Source organism: Hylobates moloch, unplaced genomic scaffold (assembly GCF_009828535.3).
Source record: "Hylobates moloch isolate HMO894 unplaced genomic scaffold, HMol_V3 SCAFFOLD_10, whole genome shotgun sequence".
NCBI classification, from domain to species: Eukaryota; Metazoa; Chordata; class Mammalia; order Primates; family Hylobatidae; genus Hylobates; species Hylobates moloch.
The window spans coordinates 19,814,926-19,830,219 of NW_026652285.1; the positions used below are offsets into that span (position 1 = coordinate 19,814,926).

The 15,294-nt window shown below is 42.3% G+C and overlaps 1 protein-coding gene across 5 annotated transcripts in view; it reads left to right on the plus strand.

Moving 5' to 3' along the window:
- Positions 1-10,741, plus strand: part of SPOP (speckle type BTB/POZ protein) — an 82,693-nt gene extending 71,952 nt beyond the window's left edge. For all 5 annotated transcript variants that reach the window (XM_032163301.1, XM_032163302.2, XM_032163304.2 and 2 more), the window contains 4 exons: positions 1,708-1,763; positions 2,261-2,383; positions 7,607-7,749; positions 9,092-10,741. In XM_032163301.1, the coding sequence (XP_032019192.1) occupies positions 1,708-1,763; positions 2,261-2,383; positions 7,607-7,749; positions 9,092-9,236 (467 nt within the window). In that variant the 3' untranslated portion in view covers positions 9,237-10,741. The remainder of the gene's footprint in view (positions 1-1,707; positions 1,764-2,260; positions 2,384-7,606; positions 7,750-9,091) is intronic.
- The last annotated feature ends 4,553 nt before the right edge of the window (positions 10,742-15,294 follow it).

Genomic DNA, 15,294 nt, shown 5'->3' on the forward strand with positions numbered 1-15,294 from the left:
TGAAGGACTTTAGTTCATATACTAGGACTCCTCTCTCCTGGTTCTCTGGTTGCTTCTGATGTGTGGTCTCCTTACTTCTTCCTCACCCATCCCTTTATACATTGGTGAGCCCTGAGGATCTGCTTCAGTTCCGTTTTCATTCCACTTCTCCCTGAGTGATTTCATTTATTCCCGTTGCATCAGCTGCTCCCTATTTACCGAGGACCCTCAAGACCTGGCTGCTTTGGACCCTTCCTTCTTTATGAAAAGCGCCAGGCCTTTAGTCTTTAATTTCTGAAATATATTTATTTAGTTCTCTATGGTCTATAACCCTTCTGAAATAAGAACAATGAGAATTGATATCCTTTTGGTATAAATTAAAATACTGAACTTCAGAGGGTTAAATGATTTGCCCAAGAATATGTGGTTAGAAAATGGCAGAGCTAGGCTGGGTGCAGTGGCTCATGCCTGTAATCCCAGCACTTTGGGAGGCAGAGGTGTGCAGATCACTTGAGGTCAGGAGTTCGACACCAACCTGGCCAACATAGTAAAACCCTATCTCTACTAAAAATACAAAAATTAGCCAGGCTTGATTGTGGGTACCTGTAATCCCAGCTACTTGGGAGGCTGAGGCAGGAGAATTGCTTGAACTCAGGAGGCAGACATTGCAGTGAGCCGAGATCACACCACTGCACTCCACTCTAGCCTAGGCAACAGAGCAAGACTTTGTCTCAGGAAAAAAAAAAAAAAAAAAAATGGCAGAGCTAAAATTAGTGCTTTCTGACATAAACTATAGGCCAAAAATTCCAGTTCTCTGTTAGCTCAAAGCCCTTCTACTATATATTTTGTCCTTTCACTCTTAGGTAATCGTTGGATCTCAGCTTTCACCAGAACCCCTGATTTATTTGACAACATGAACAAATTTGAGTTCTTAGCCATTCTGTTACTTTTCATGGTTGAGATTATTATTTTTCATGGTGTTCATTGGACTAGAATGAGCATGAGTTGGAGCACTGTTTCTCAACCTTCATTATCCCTGCCTCTAAGGAGAAAAACTAAATTTAAATTCTCCCTGATGAGAGAAATAAAATACTAAGGAAGAAGATTTTATCAGGTAGGGTTGTGCTTTAAAGGGACACAAATCATTATAATATCTAAAGTTTCTTTCCCCCCCCACCCCCACCCCCACCTCTTTGGGGCAATATCATCTCTGTTAGGAATGCATGGCTTAGAAAAACAGACAGTTTGCCATAGATGAGCATGCACTTCATCTGGTTAGTGGATGCCATTGAGCCCAGTTCTTGACCTTCTTCCTGTGCGGTCCCTGGAGGTGCAGAAAATAGGGTGTCAGTTCCAACAAAAACATAGGTATTAGAACACCCTGCTTGATCATAAGGGACCTTACATTTGAACCCCAAATCTATACAGAGAACATAGCATTATCATCCAACATAGATAAGTAATTTTCTTGAAATGTGAATGGTTGGAGTAGAACCAATAAGTTATTTTGGAAGTAGTGGTTTCTTATTTTCCTTTATGTATTATAATTAGTTACTTATTGTTATAATATATGAAGAAAGGAATTTTGTAATTCTGATGTAAGTTGAGGCGGAGGCCTTTCCTATAGCAGTAGGATAGGAAAGAAAATGATCTCTCCCTCATGACTGGCAACAGCCGAGAGATTTCACTGTGATAGCCTTATCTGTTTGTTTCTCTTTGACTTTGTAGCTCGTTCTCCGGTTTTTAGTGCCATGTTTGAACATGAAATGGAGGAGAGCAAAAAGGTATGTAACAAGAGGAAGGCATGTCTGTCTAGCCAGGTATCTAGAGTCAGATAATTTCCCACTTTAGCTGCAGATTCATTTTCCTAATTACTTTTTTCTCACTAAAATGGAGTATGAGTCCCTAAACTCCTTCTGAGAGCAGAGAGAAGTGGTATAGAAGTATTATGGGTAAAGCAGATTGACTTATTAAATGAGGCTGATCATCCACACAGTTTTGGGTGAGGGTATTTAGACATGTTTTTACTCAGAAAACTGAGGAAGAGAAAGGTGAAAAAATTGAAGAGTTGTTTTGCTGTTATGTTTGAGAAAACAAAGATGGAACATATGATGGGCAAAAAGGCTATTATAATCAAGCCGGGCAAAGAAATTTTCCAATAATGTTAGATTTTAAATGATACAAGGTTCTCTTCTCACTAGAGCTTAAAATCATGAAAATAGTTTAGTTTAGGGATTTTGTTCTGTTGGAATGTTTCTCATATTCAGTTTTTCTGGCATAGAATCGAGTTGAAATCAATGATGTGGAGCCTGAAGTTTTTAAGGAAATGATGTGCTTCATTTACACGGGGAAGGCTCCAAACCTCGACAAAATGGCTGATGATTTGCTGGCAGCTGCTGACAAGGTAAGATAATAATAGAAAAATAATCAGGACTAGGAGTTATTGTGACTTCTTGTGTTTCATGAACAGGCTTCTATGTTGCATTGTGGGTAAAATGAGCATATATCCTGGTTTGGCCAAGACAGTCCTGGTTTACACATACTATTCCAACACAATTATTAATAGTGCACTTTTTATTCTCAAAAGTGTCCTGTTTTGAATAGTAAACTATATGATCACCTAACTATGGGAAAGAAGGATAAGTTTGACTTTTACCTCTCCTCTTTTTTCCATCTCAAATTTAACCACAGTGATAGTAAAGATTCAAATAATACTAACATTTGGATTGTGCTTTATAATTTACAAAATGTTTTTGAGTTTATTAACGTATTTAAACTTTATCAGTAAAACAGCCCTTTGTATCCATGTGGACTCAACCAACCTCAGATCACAAATATTTGAGAAAAAAGAAACAAGAGGCCAGGCACAGTGGCTCATGCCTGTAATCCCAGCACCTATCGGAGGCCGAGGCAGGTGGATCACCTAAGCTCAGGAGTTCGAGACCAGCCTGGGCAACGTGGCGAAACCCCATCTCTACTAAAAAATACAAAAATTAGCCAAGCATGATGGTGCACGCTTGTAGTCCCAGCTACTCGGGAGGCTGAAGCAAGAGAATCGCTTGAACCCGGGAGGCGGAGGTTCCAATGAGCTGAGATCGTGCCACTCCAGCCTGGGCAACAGAGCAAGACTCTGTCTCCAAAAAAAGAAAAAAAGAAACAAGAAAAAACAGGCTGGGCACAGTGGTGCTGGGTGCGCAGTGCCTCCAGCCTATAATCCCAGCACTTGGGGAGGCCAAGGAGGAAGGATCGCTTGAGCCCAGGAATTCAAGACCAGCCTGGGCAACATAGACTCCATCCCTACAAAAATAAAAATAAAAAAGTTTAGCCAGGTGTGGTAGTGCACGCCTATAGTCCCAGCTACTTGAGAAGCTGAGGTGGGAGGATCACTTGAGCCCAGGAGGTTGAGGCCACAGTGAGCCATGATTGCGCCATTGCACTCCAGCCTGGGTGACAGAACGAGACCTTGTTTCAAAAAAATAAATAAAAAAAATACAAATAAAAAACTAAAGTAGTATAACTATTTACATAGCATTTATATTGTATTAATTAGTATGGATAATATAGGGCTAATTTAAGGTATACAGGAGGATATACATAAAGATACAGGGAAATACTGTCTATTTATTTGTTTGTTTATTTTTTTTGAGAAGGGAGTCTTGCTTTTGTCACCCAGGCTGGAGTTCAATGGCACGATCTCGGCTCACTGCAACCTCCGCCTCCCGGGTTCAAGTGATTCTCCTGCCTCAGCCTTCCGAATAGCTGGGATTACAGGCGCTCGCCACCACCCCTGGCTAATTTTTGTATTTTAAGTAGAGATGGGGTTTCGCCACGTTGGTCAGTCTGGTCTCAAACTCCTGACCTCAAGTGATCTGCCCACCTCGGCCTCCCAAAGTGCTGGGATTACAGGTGTGAGCCACTGCACCTGGTCTGTTTATTTACTTTTTGAGACAGAGTCTCACTCTATTGCCCAGGCTGGAGTGCAGTGGCGCAATCTCAGCTCACTGCACCCTCCGCCTCCCAGGTTCAAGCAGTTCTGCTGCCTCAGCCTCCCGAGTAGCTGAGATTACAGGCATGCAGCACCACACCCAGCTAATTGTTGTATATGTTGTAGAGACAGGGTTTCACCATGTTGGCCAGGCTGGTCTCGAACTCCTGACCTCAAGTGGTCCGCCCACCTCAGCCTCCCAAAATGCTGAGATTATGAGTGTGAGCCACCATGCCTGGCCAATACTGTCAATTTATATAAGGGACTTGAGCATTCACAGATTTTGGTATTTGCGGGGCCCTGGACCCAGTCCCCCAAGGATAGTGAGGCATGGCTGTAATCTTTTACCTAGTGTCCTGGTTAGCATTTTCAACTTTTACCTAAGTAGTTATTGAAATAAACAGTATTTCTTCAAAATTATGAGAGAATTAATAGCTTAATAGTAGAATAAATTATACTTCATGACACATTTCAATTTGAGAAGTATTAAAGTGTGGAAATAAAAATGCAGATCTTAGAATCAAAGACATATGATGATTACCTAAAATAATTCGGTCAGTGATTCCCAAAATAAGGTGAAATATCAACAGATACTAGGTTGGTGGGAAAGTCTTATGAAAAATACTGAGTTTAACCAAGACAAATAGTTGCTATCTTACTGCAGGATTTCTCAGAACATGTAGCATATTAATGTTACTGTGAATTTTCTAACAGGAATTATGATAGACAGCATTCTCCAATTTAGTTAACCCTGGAATCCTTTTTCTCAAGGATCACCTGCAAGATTAGTGGTCCCCAACACACATTGGGAAACGGACTTTCATTGTTTAGGTACATCAGAGAGAGAACTCAATGGTCTGCCCTTCTAGGCCCTGTGGTCTGGGCCTTGCATTATGACCCAACATGACCTGTGGGGAAGGGTGAAAGAATTGGTGTTTACCCTGTGGGAGCTTTTCCTGTGTTGGGGGACAAGTGGAGTTGGCGTGAGGGTGGGAAAAGGGCATAGATCCTGCCAGCAGTAGACCCTGTGAGAAAGAGGGTTCTCTGCCAAAAGCACCTCCTTTTCCTGCTGTGATGCTGCAATACCCATTGGAGGGAAAAGTGGGCTCTGGTCTAAGGACACAAGAGCCTTCCAGGGTTTGCCCATGGGATAGTCTCCTACCTTCCTTTGTGCCTGAGGATGGAGGAAAGTGTCTGTGTTTATAGTGGAGGTTTTATCTTTATTGATCAGCTTTTGGAGGGTATGTAGAGGATGGGGCAAGTAAATGCAATCAGTGCTCCTGATGGAGAAGATTGGAATAATAACCGTATCCTTCTTGTCACTTTTCAAGACTTTATGAGTACAGTGAAGCAATGTGAAAATTGCATACCCTTCCAGTCTACCTCAATTCTGACCAGGGGAAACTTGCTTTTAATGGAGACAGTAAGAAAATATTCACTGCAAGCTCTGGGAAAGTAGAAGACACAATCCAATAACTGCCTTTTATAAAGTTAATTACGATTCTGCCTGATCTGTGCTCTGATTTTTAAGGAAGTGGTGACTTGTACTTATACACATCATGTGTTTATGCTCTCATCTTCTAGATTCCATAAGGATAAGTATTGCAAGGCCCACTTTTTAGACAGAAATACTAAGGCTCAGAGTTGTATATCCACAGAGCCAAGATTAAACTTCTGCTGTGTCCCTGAGTTTTCATTCTTGCTCCCTAGCCAGAAAACCTACTGGTAACCTACTGTAAGTACACAGAGCATGGTGATCAGCCTGAACTGCCATTTCAAGGATAGCATTTCAGCACAATGTGTTAACTTGTAGTTTTAAAAGATAAAGCTGTTGAATCACGGCAGTGCTTTAAATTTATGAATGAGAAGTAATTGAAGGGTGCATTTTCAAATTCCATTCAGAATTTCCCACTAGACAGTTTTTGCTCCAAGCCTATTTGAAAACATTTTTACCTTTACACCTCTTCGTGAGTTTTAGGAAAACAGAATAAGAAATCTTTCATGGAATGATCTAAACATATAGAATTTACCCAAGAGACTGAAACAGCTTCTTCTAAGCTTTTCCAGTCTCCTGGGGACATGTGTAATTAGACCAAAAACAAAACAAAACTCGTCGGCTAGGCCTGGGAGACACAATTTCCATCTCTTGGGTAAGTACTGCCATTAGGCAGGTTTTTCAGAAGCATAATTAAGAAAAAACTTTGTCCCCAAGGGACAAGAATGGCTACTTTTGTCTAATTATGCAATAGGGATCAGAGCTATTCACAGTAAAAGTCCTTTTAAAAGAATGTATTGAGAAAGGATAAGAGGAATCATCTGGGCAGCACTGTATAAAAAACTGAACATTTCAGCCTTTTAAAACAAAAACGGCAACTTCATTTCTTGCTTATCTAATGTTATTCCTATTTTCCATGGAAACTGTTTTCCAGTTACTCAAATGTAAAAAATTAAAGCTGCACCAAAACCAATAAAACCTCTCTTTTTGCTGCAGGAGATCACAGTGCCAGCAGATATGCCTCCTCACCCAGAATTCATAACAATGAAATTGTCCGGGTTTGATTGCCATGATTCACCCTGAAGGGGCATTGTGTCATTGAGTTCTGGGGCCTTCAAGCTGGGGCCTATAAGGAGACTGTGCATAGCCTCAAAGCAAACTGTTTTCCTGTGAACTGATTAATGACATTTTATTTTGTGCCTCCTTGTATTTCTTTCCTCTTTCCTATCCCTGAAGTTCCTAGTAAGTTCATAATCTCATATTAGAGAACAAGTGGTAGAGTTGTATCAGAACCAATCGAGTAGATCAGATGTGCCCAGCATTAACCTAGGCTTTCCATTTCAAGAACATTTATGCCCTTTTCTTAGAAAATACAGGTTTTTAAACTGAAACTGCATTTAGGCTCTCTGCCACTTTGTCCTTTTACTCTGAGAAGCTTAACCTCAACCCCAATAAAATAAGACTCTATTTATCCTTCTCTATTTAAAAGGAGGCCTTTAGTTGACCCTCATTCAGAAACAAATAGTGGCAGAGGTGCTGGTAAAAGTCACCACAGGGCTCCTTTTCACAGCCTGATGGGCCAGTTGGGATATCTTGCTGGGCTAGTGACAATGCTTAAGTCAAAAAGACTGTGCTTCACCCTCTTCTGGCTCTAACTAAGGGGATTGCAGTAAATAAGGGATTCCACAGGGTAAACACCAATTCTTTCACCCTTCCCCATGGGTCATGTTTCCACAGACCGCAGGGCCTAGAAGGGCAGACCATTGAGTTGCCACGTTGACGTGAAGCAGACTGATGCCTCACTGTAATTTTAAGTGGTGAAGGTTTAAGAACAACTTTCATCACAGTGAGGAGGAGAGTAAACTTCAGGATGCAGATCTACCCTGTAATTGCCATTTTTCTAATAGGTAGACTTTAGAACTCTAATGGCAGCTTTCCAGGTTATTTTAGCTGTTTACATTTCAAGCTTAAACATCTAACCTTCAGAAATGGTTATGTTTTATCATTGCAGTAGTAGCTTTTCATGGTCTGTGCAGTTCTGTTCAAGTATCTAGTTAATATGATGGTATAGCTAAAGAAAACAGCTTCAGTAGTGGTCAGCCCAGAGATATTGCTGCTCTGACGACAGCAGTGCTTGTGTTTTACAGTATGCCCTGGAGCGCTTAAAGGTCATGTGTGAGGATGCCCTCTGCAGTAACCTGTCCGTGGAGAATGCTGCAGAAATTCTCATCCTGGCTGACCTCCACAGCGCAGATCAGTTGAAAACTCAGGCAGTGGATTTCATCAACTAGTGAGTTGGCATCTTCAAAGTTCTTCTTTCAGAATAGTTGGATAGCTGAAGAAATGAGAAAGACTTTGAATTAGTGGGTAAAGCAGGCAAGTAGCTTCATTAACCTTTTGGCAGTAAGTATAGAGTTTTCATCTTTTCCTTCAATTGACCGTATGGAATTGACTTCATGGGTTGAATCCTATTGGTGAGTAAAGTGTTTTACTTCCTCATAGTGAATCGAAGTGATGAAAATAACTTGCTGGCCTGAAAAAGCTGTGTGCCCCAAATGATAGTAATTTACTTCACACCCAGTGACTTAATAAAAGACATGTAGATTTCTAGAAGGATAGAGATATGTTTATGAGTTGGTAAAGTGTACCTCATGTTCGGTTGTAGAATGAGGGAAAGAGAAGGGATCATCAGTAGCTGGTTTCATAACACTGTCTTGAGAAAGAAATGTTCATTCCACTAGGTCTGTTCCTTCATCTTAAGTGACAAATGACCTGGCAATACTACTTTCTGAAATAATAATATGGAATAATGATATGAAATAATATGAATAATAATATGAAAGATGGGTTGTAACTACAACCCATCTTTCAGTGGGACATGCTCTACTCCCTTGCCCCATGGAGAGAGAAAAAGCTGGAAAAAACCCAAAGAAGAAAAGCCCTCACAACAGCAGTTCTGGGGCAAGACAGGTCTGAGACATTCCAGGTGGATGAGTGAACAATATTCAACATAGAAAATTCCCAAAGACAGGAAATAACATCCTCTAGGTCTAGTTGTAGAATTATTTTCTAAGGAGTGATCAAGTGAGGCAGAAGAGGGAGGGAAGAGACCCATCAGTGTGAGTTTCTTTGAGTGCTTACTGTGTGCTGGACACTTGCTTGGTGCTTTTAAGATATTAACCATTGAATGAAGTATGGTTATCTTCCCCTCTTTTTTGATAATCAAGTAGGCCCCGGGCTCTGATCTGCCCTGTGGTTAAAGGCTGGTGAGTGGCAAAGCCAGGCAGAAGCTCAGGGCTTCTGGCCAAGGAAGCCTATGCTCCTTATTATGACTGGCATCACCAGTGAATATAAGGAACATAGGCAGTGTTGAGGGCCTGGAGAACATTCCGCTTTTTATTTTTGAGAATATAGTGGCTCAAAGTCCTGGTTTTCAGATGACAACAGCCACAGGCAAGTCACCAGTCGGCGCATTGTCTAACAAGCAAATTCTCATGCATATTAAGGGTTCTTCTGTTTCTTGCATTGACACCCTTTATACCTAACACTGGAAAATTAGGCTGTCTAGGTGGCTGTTGAATTCATCCGTTGCTCACTCCCTTTGGTAACCCGTTTCTCCACATTTCTCCTAGTCATGCTTCGGATGTCTTGGAGACCTCTGGGTGGAAGTCAATGGTGGTGTCACATCCCCACTTGGTGGCTGAGGCATACCGCTCTCTGGCTTCAGCACAGTGCCCTTTTCTGGGACCCCCACGCAAACGCCTGAAGCAATCCTAAGATCCTGCTTGTTGTAAGACTCCGTTTAATTTCCAGAAGCAGCAGCCACTGTTGCTGCCACTGACCACCAGGTAGACAGCGCAATCTGTGGAGCTTTTACTCTGTCGTGAGGGGAAGAGACTGCATTGTGGCCCCAGACTTTTAAAACAGCACTAAATAACTTAGGGGAAACGGGGGGAGGGAAGGGCCCAGGACTCGGGGCTATTCAACCTAATGAAAACCCTGTTGCTGCGTCACTGTGTTCCCTTTGGCCTGGCCGAGTTTGATACTTTGGGGATTCAGTTTAGGCGCTGGCCGGAGGACATCCCAGCGGTGGTACTTCGGAGAAACCTGTCTGCATCTGACTGAGCAGAACAAATCGTCAGGTGCCTGGAGCAAAAAGGAAAAAAAAAAAAAAGGACATTGAGTTTTAACAGAAGGGAAAAGGAAAGAAGAAAAGATTTTTGCAGAATTTCTCAAAAATCAGTTTGTGGATTCCAGTAGTATTTATATTGAGAGAAACAAATTTTAGTCCTTCCAACTGTGCTAAAACTTGGATATTTGTGAAAACTCCTTACCACCATACAAGCATCAGAAGAGCTCTCTTGTTGTTAGCACTTACTGTTTGCAAGAACAGAATACATCCTTTTATCCTTTTATGAAAAATGACAAGTGAAGGCAAAAGGGTAAGGTTATTTGATCTGGAAGATGAGTGTTCTGATATGGTGGCTTTTGCAAAAATCTTTATTGGTGTTGAAAACTGGAAAAAATAACTCATCCAGAATTCATACTGTCTTGACAAGAACTATGGTTCTCTGTTTTTAGATATTGTGGAAAATGTTTTTGGGCATTTTTCTCTGATTTTATTTCTTCTCCCCCACCCCTTTTTCTAAAAAACAAAACAAAAAAGCCCACAAAACAAAAACAGAACAAAAGAAGAGAGAAGGAAATTTTATTAATTAAAAATGCTGTGTGATAAAATCCCAGCCCAGATTGCTCAGCTGTTTGTACCTGACTTGCTGCCTGCATAGGAGCCAGTTCTGTTCCTTTTGACTAGCCCCTCTTCCTCCAGGGGAGAACTTCCAAATGTTAATTTTTTCTTTTTGAAAATATAAATAATTACTATTTTGTACTGTGTGGTATCTCTGGTCTTTTGTTTCACTCACCTGCCTTGTCTCTTGGGTCTGAGTCCCTTGCTTAAGGGATTTTGAAGTCCTAGTTTTCAGCTTGCAGAGATTATGTCGGAAATGTCTAATGAGCCGTAGGGATTTGTTGAGACTCCATAATCTCAAGTTTTCTTTGTGAGCTATCAGCATCTGCCAGTCTCTTGTCCTCCCTGAGTATCTCACAGTCCATATCCTGGCGGATCAGGCCCCTACCTCTGCCAGGGCAAGTAATGGTAGTGGGCTTTTCTGCACCCTGTATGTTTTAAGACCTAATCCTCAACTCCCTTCTCCTAACTAAATATAAAAAGATCCAGGGGACATAAATGTGGAGATTAAATAAAGGGAAATTATTGTCTCTAACTGGTTCTGTCATTGACTTGATGTGTTTCCAGAAAAGCTAATACTGGAGCTCACAGGAATGTTCTGGGGCTCCCTGTCTGCCTTTTTTGTGGCTCTGTTAGGACAGTGGGATATATTGGAGAATGTATCAGCTATTTGGCCAGCCTGTGTATTTTTTACCTTTGATGGAACCTCAACCTATTTCACCTTCCATTTCCCTTCAGTGGACCTTAGACTGTGTTCATTTTCCAACTTTCATTTATCTTACTGCCTCTAGAATGGATAAATATGATCTGTTACTAATATAATCAAAGGCAGGATTAGTTTATTGGAAACTCCTCCATTGCACTTCCGGTTTCCCCTGGGAAGCGTCCCCTGTGTGAGGAAGTACCCAGTTCTGCATATGCTGGCTGCTGGCTGCTGTCCTGTGCCTCCTCCATCCTAGCTTTCCAGATCAGCACACAAGTCCAAGGATCCAGACGAACTCAAAGTCTCCTCTACCCATATCATCTTAGGTTTTTCCAGCTAAATTTATATACAGTATTTCATCTGAGCTTCCCAACAACTTGACGAACTTGGTAGGACAGGTGAGATACAGCATCTTCCCACTGTGTAGATGAGGGAAGCAGAAACCCAGAGAAGGGACATGCCTCAGATCACACAACTATTGAATGCCAGATCTTCTAATGGAGTATCCTGAAGATTATGTAATTAACTGGAGGAAGTTCCATTTCTGAAATGTTTAGGTACAAAACTGAAAGTAAAGCTTCCTTCCTGTGGGAATAGCAAGAACAAAGCTCTGGAAAGGTGCCTCTGCTGGCCTGTTCTTCAGAAGTTCCAGAAGGACAAACCAGGCTTCAGATTTGCTTTCCTCTTCATTCACAGACAGCTGTGGGTTGGGATGCTGGTGAGTTCAGGGACTATGCCCTCAAGAGGACAGTAGTCCTGGCACCTAGCTTCTGTCAGGATGAAGGTCTATTCTGGGATCTTCAATGTTTATGGAATTTCCAACTTGGGCTTTACTGTGGGTACAAAGCTGTTGGGATTTCAGGTACAGGTAAAGCTACTCAATGCTTCTGTCATTATTTCATTCTTTCTGGACATGTTTGTTTTTGTTTTAAATGATACAGTTGAAGCCATCTGGTTATGACAACATCAGAGCCCCAGCATACTGTTCATAAACCTCCCACTGCCACCACCCCCCTCCCTTAGCTCCCCCACATCTGAAATTTAATTCAAGTTAACGCCACAATCTGGGGCATGAGCTGTCACTGCAGAGATGTCCGTGCCAGTGAAGCAGTTGGAGATTTCAATTCCACAAGGATATGGCTTATTTATCAAAACAGTATGTCGGGCAAGTAGTTTTGCAGAACCATTGGAGTTGCAGTTTCAGGTCCACATAGAGTATCTGGCATCATCCCCATCTCCCCTTCCCCTGTGTTGTCAGCTCCCCCCATATATCCGACCACCTATGGAAAATTCTCCCCATTCCCTATGTAAAGATTAAAGCTCTTTGCATTGCTACTAGACATCTCAAACACCTTTGTGGGTTTTAACAATTTGGGTAAGAGATGCTCCTCGTTTTCCTTTTCACTGTTAAAGCCTTTTAGGTCTTGAAGAGCTTTCTCTTGTGTTTTTCTTAATTCCAGCCAGGGACATTGAGATCTTTCTTAGGCCAGAAGATCTCTGGCTTGACCCCAGCTCTGCACATTCATCTTTAAATCTGGTGTAAATCTATTGTGGGATCTCCATACTGTATGAGCCTGTGCAGATGAAAGGAAACAGTTTGTATGTTTATGAGCAGAACAACAAACAGAGGGGGAGTTGAGCTGCACTTTGAAACTGACTGTTGCTTTGTTCTTGCTCTTCAACTCCTGTAAAAGAACAACTAAATCCCCCCAAAATGACTGTATCAAAGCCTTTGGTTTATCTTTGTCAAAGACAAATTCTTGGCTGGAGCCCAACCTTATTTTCCACAACTAATTATCTTTTTAATTAGCCTGAGCCCTGTGTGTTTCCTTTATCTCATGACTTGTCACTGAACTCTGCCCTACATCATTTAGATTCATTTCTAATGGTTTGCTGACTAATCTAACATTCAGGTAAGTATCGTTGGACTGCTTTTTATGTACGTGTATGCGCAAGGTGAATGTGTTTTCCTTCTTTTAATTTCAGAGGTGACCGCGCCATGTTGGGGCCTTTGACCCAATAGGTGGACACCTCATGGAGACAGTGAGCAGGAAAGCAAATGTAGGACGATCAGTATTTGGGATAATGAGCTGGGAGAACCAGAAGCTTTGACCTCCGGATGAGAACAGGAACTTGAATGTTGTTGACTGTTGGGATCTTTATGCTGCTGAGCCATTAGCAAGATGATCCCTCCCCCTCTATAAATCCTGTAGTGCTGGAGTAGAAAGTGGCATCTGGAATACTGTTTGGTCTTGATTTCTGCAGCTCTAGGAAAAAAAGAATTTTAGACTTGAGGGAATTCAGTACAAGCAACCGAAATGATTAAGGAGTTGAAGGGGATCAACTCCAGGGGAGAAATGTTATGAAGATAAAATATGCATAACTCAAGTTTGGGGATGTAGCTCCAATACCTGCAGTTTACAGATCTCACAGGAGTTCTCAACATTTGCCAGCTTGTCTTGCACAGCTCCCATTCATTCCAGTTGTATAGCTTGGGAAGATAGCTATGTAACTTCCTCAAGGTCACTCAGCCTGACTCTGAGCCAAGAAACAACAGGAGGCAAAGGGATAGCTTTGGAGCTTAGACCCAAGGACCAAAGAGAAGGTGAAAATCCAGAAGTTTGCCTGGTAATAAAAGTGGACACATCCACTTATAACGCTCACTTGAAATAGGGAGAGTTTGCTGGGCGCAGTGGCTTATGCCTGTAACTCTAGCACTTTGGGAGGCCGAGGTGGGCGGATCACAAGGTCAGGAGTTTGAGACCAGCCTGGCTAGCATGGTGAAACCCTGTCTCTACTAAAAATACAAAAATTAGCTGGGCATGGTGGCGTGTGCCTGTAGTCCCAGCTACTCGGGAGGCTAAGGCAGGAGAATCTCTTGAACCCGGGAGGCGGAGGTTGCAGTGAGCAGAGATCACACACACCACTGCACTCCAGCCTGGGTGACAGAGCGAGACTCCATCTCAAAAAAAAAAAAAAAAGTGGGCGGGGGGAGAGTTTTAGCCCTTGCAAGACCCTTAAAGGTGAGTCTCGACAAACTGAAGGAAAAAAAAGAAGGGGGTCCCACATGATTCACCTTCTTTTCATGTCTAAGAAAACAGACATCCATGGAAGTGAGGTGGCATGCCCAAGGTCACAGAGATTACATTTCCAGCCACTGAGCAAACAATTGCTGAGCATCTAGGAGGCCCTAGACACTGTGCTGGGCTAAGCCTAGTATGGAAGGTAGGATTTCTGTTCTATTAACTCAGTCTAATGGAAGAGGCAGAAATAAACCAGAGAGCCTGTAGAACTGAGGACTGAAAAGCCATTGAATTTAGCAGTAAGGAGGTCAAGGGTTACTTTTGAGCAGTTTCAGTCAAATGGTGGAGGCAGGAGCCAAGCCTGACAAGGAGGTGAGAAAACATAGATTGAGAATAAGCTCCTCTTTCCAGAAGTTTGAAAGGGAGAGAGGAAGGGGATCTCTGCCACTCTTCAGGATTTGTATCTCAATCTAGTCAACACATGTGTTTTTGTCTAGAAGTAATGGTGTACAGGTTGTCCTATAAACGATGGACACTTTAGTAACTGATAGTTGTTATGAAAGCCATGTTGTAGAATAACTGTAGCTTTAAGTTGAGAAAAAATTGCCTTCAACCCTTACACAATTTTGAGAAGGATTTCTTAAAGACATGTTTTTATTTTATTTATTTATTTATTTTTTGAGACGGAGTTTCACTCTTGTTGCCCAGGCTGGATTGCAATGGCGCGATCTCGGTTCACCACAACCTCTGCCTCCTGGGTTCAAGCAATTCTCCTGCCTCAGGCTCCCCAGTAGCTGAGATTACAGGCATGCACCACCATGCCTGGCTAATTTTGTGTTTTTAGTAAAGACGGGGTTTCTCCATTTTGGTCAGGCTGGTCTCGAACTCCCGACCTCAGGTGATCCGCCTGCCTCCCAAAGTGCTGGAATTACAAGCGTGAGCTACCACGCCCAGCTGACATGTTTCTATACTTTTTAACCTATTCATCTTCCAGGTAAACATTTGCTTCAGACCTTCAAATGTTTTCATGGGCCAGTGGTTTGGTTCTTGGTGTGCTATAAAGGTACACCATTCAGTTCCCAGACATGGAAGCCCTGGCTGGCAGCATTGCCAGTTCCCACGGTGTAAACACTGTCACCATGGCTGATTTTGGATCACTAAAATGACATCACTGAAGCAGAGTTGGGAAGAGAAGCACAGCCCACCATAGTTGAGCATGGATAGTAGTAAAATGTAAAATAATTAGAAAGGGGCCGGGCGCGGTGGCTCACGCTTGTAATCCCAGCACTTTGGGAGGCCGAGGCAGGCAGATCACGAGGTCAGGAGATCGAGACCACGGTGAAACCCCGTCTCTACTAAAAA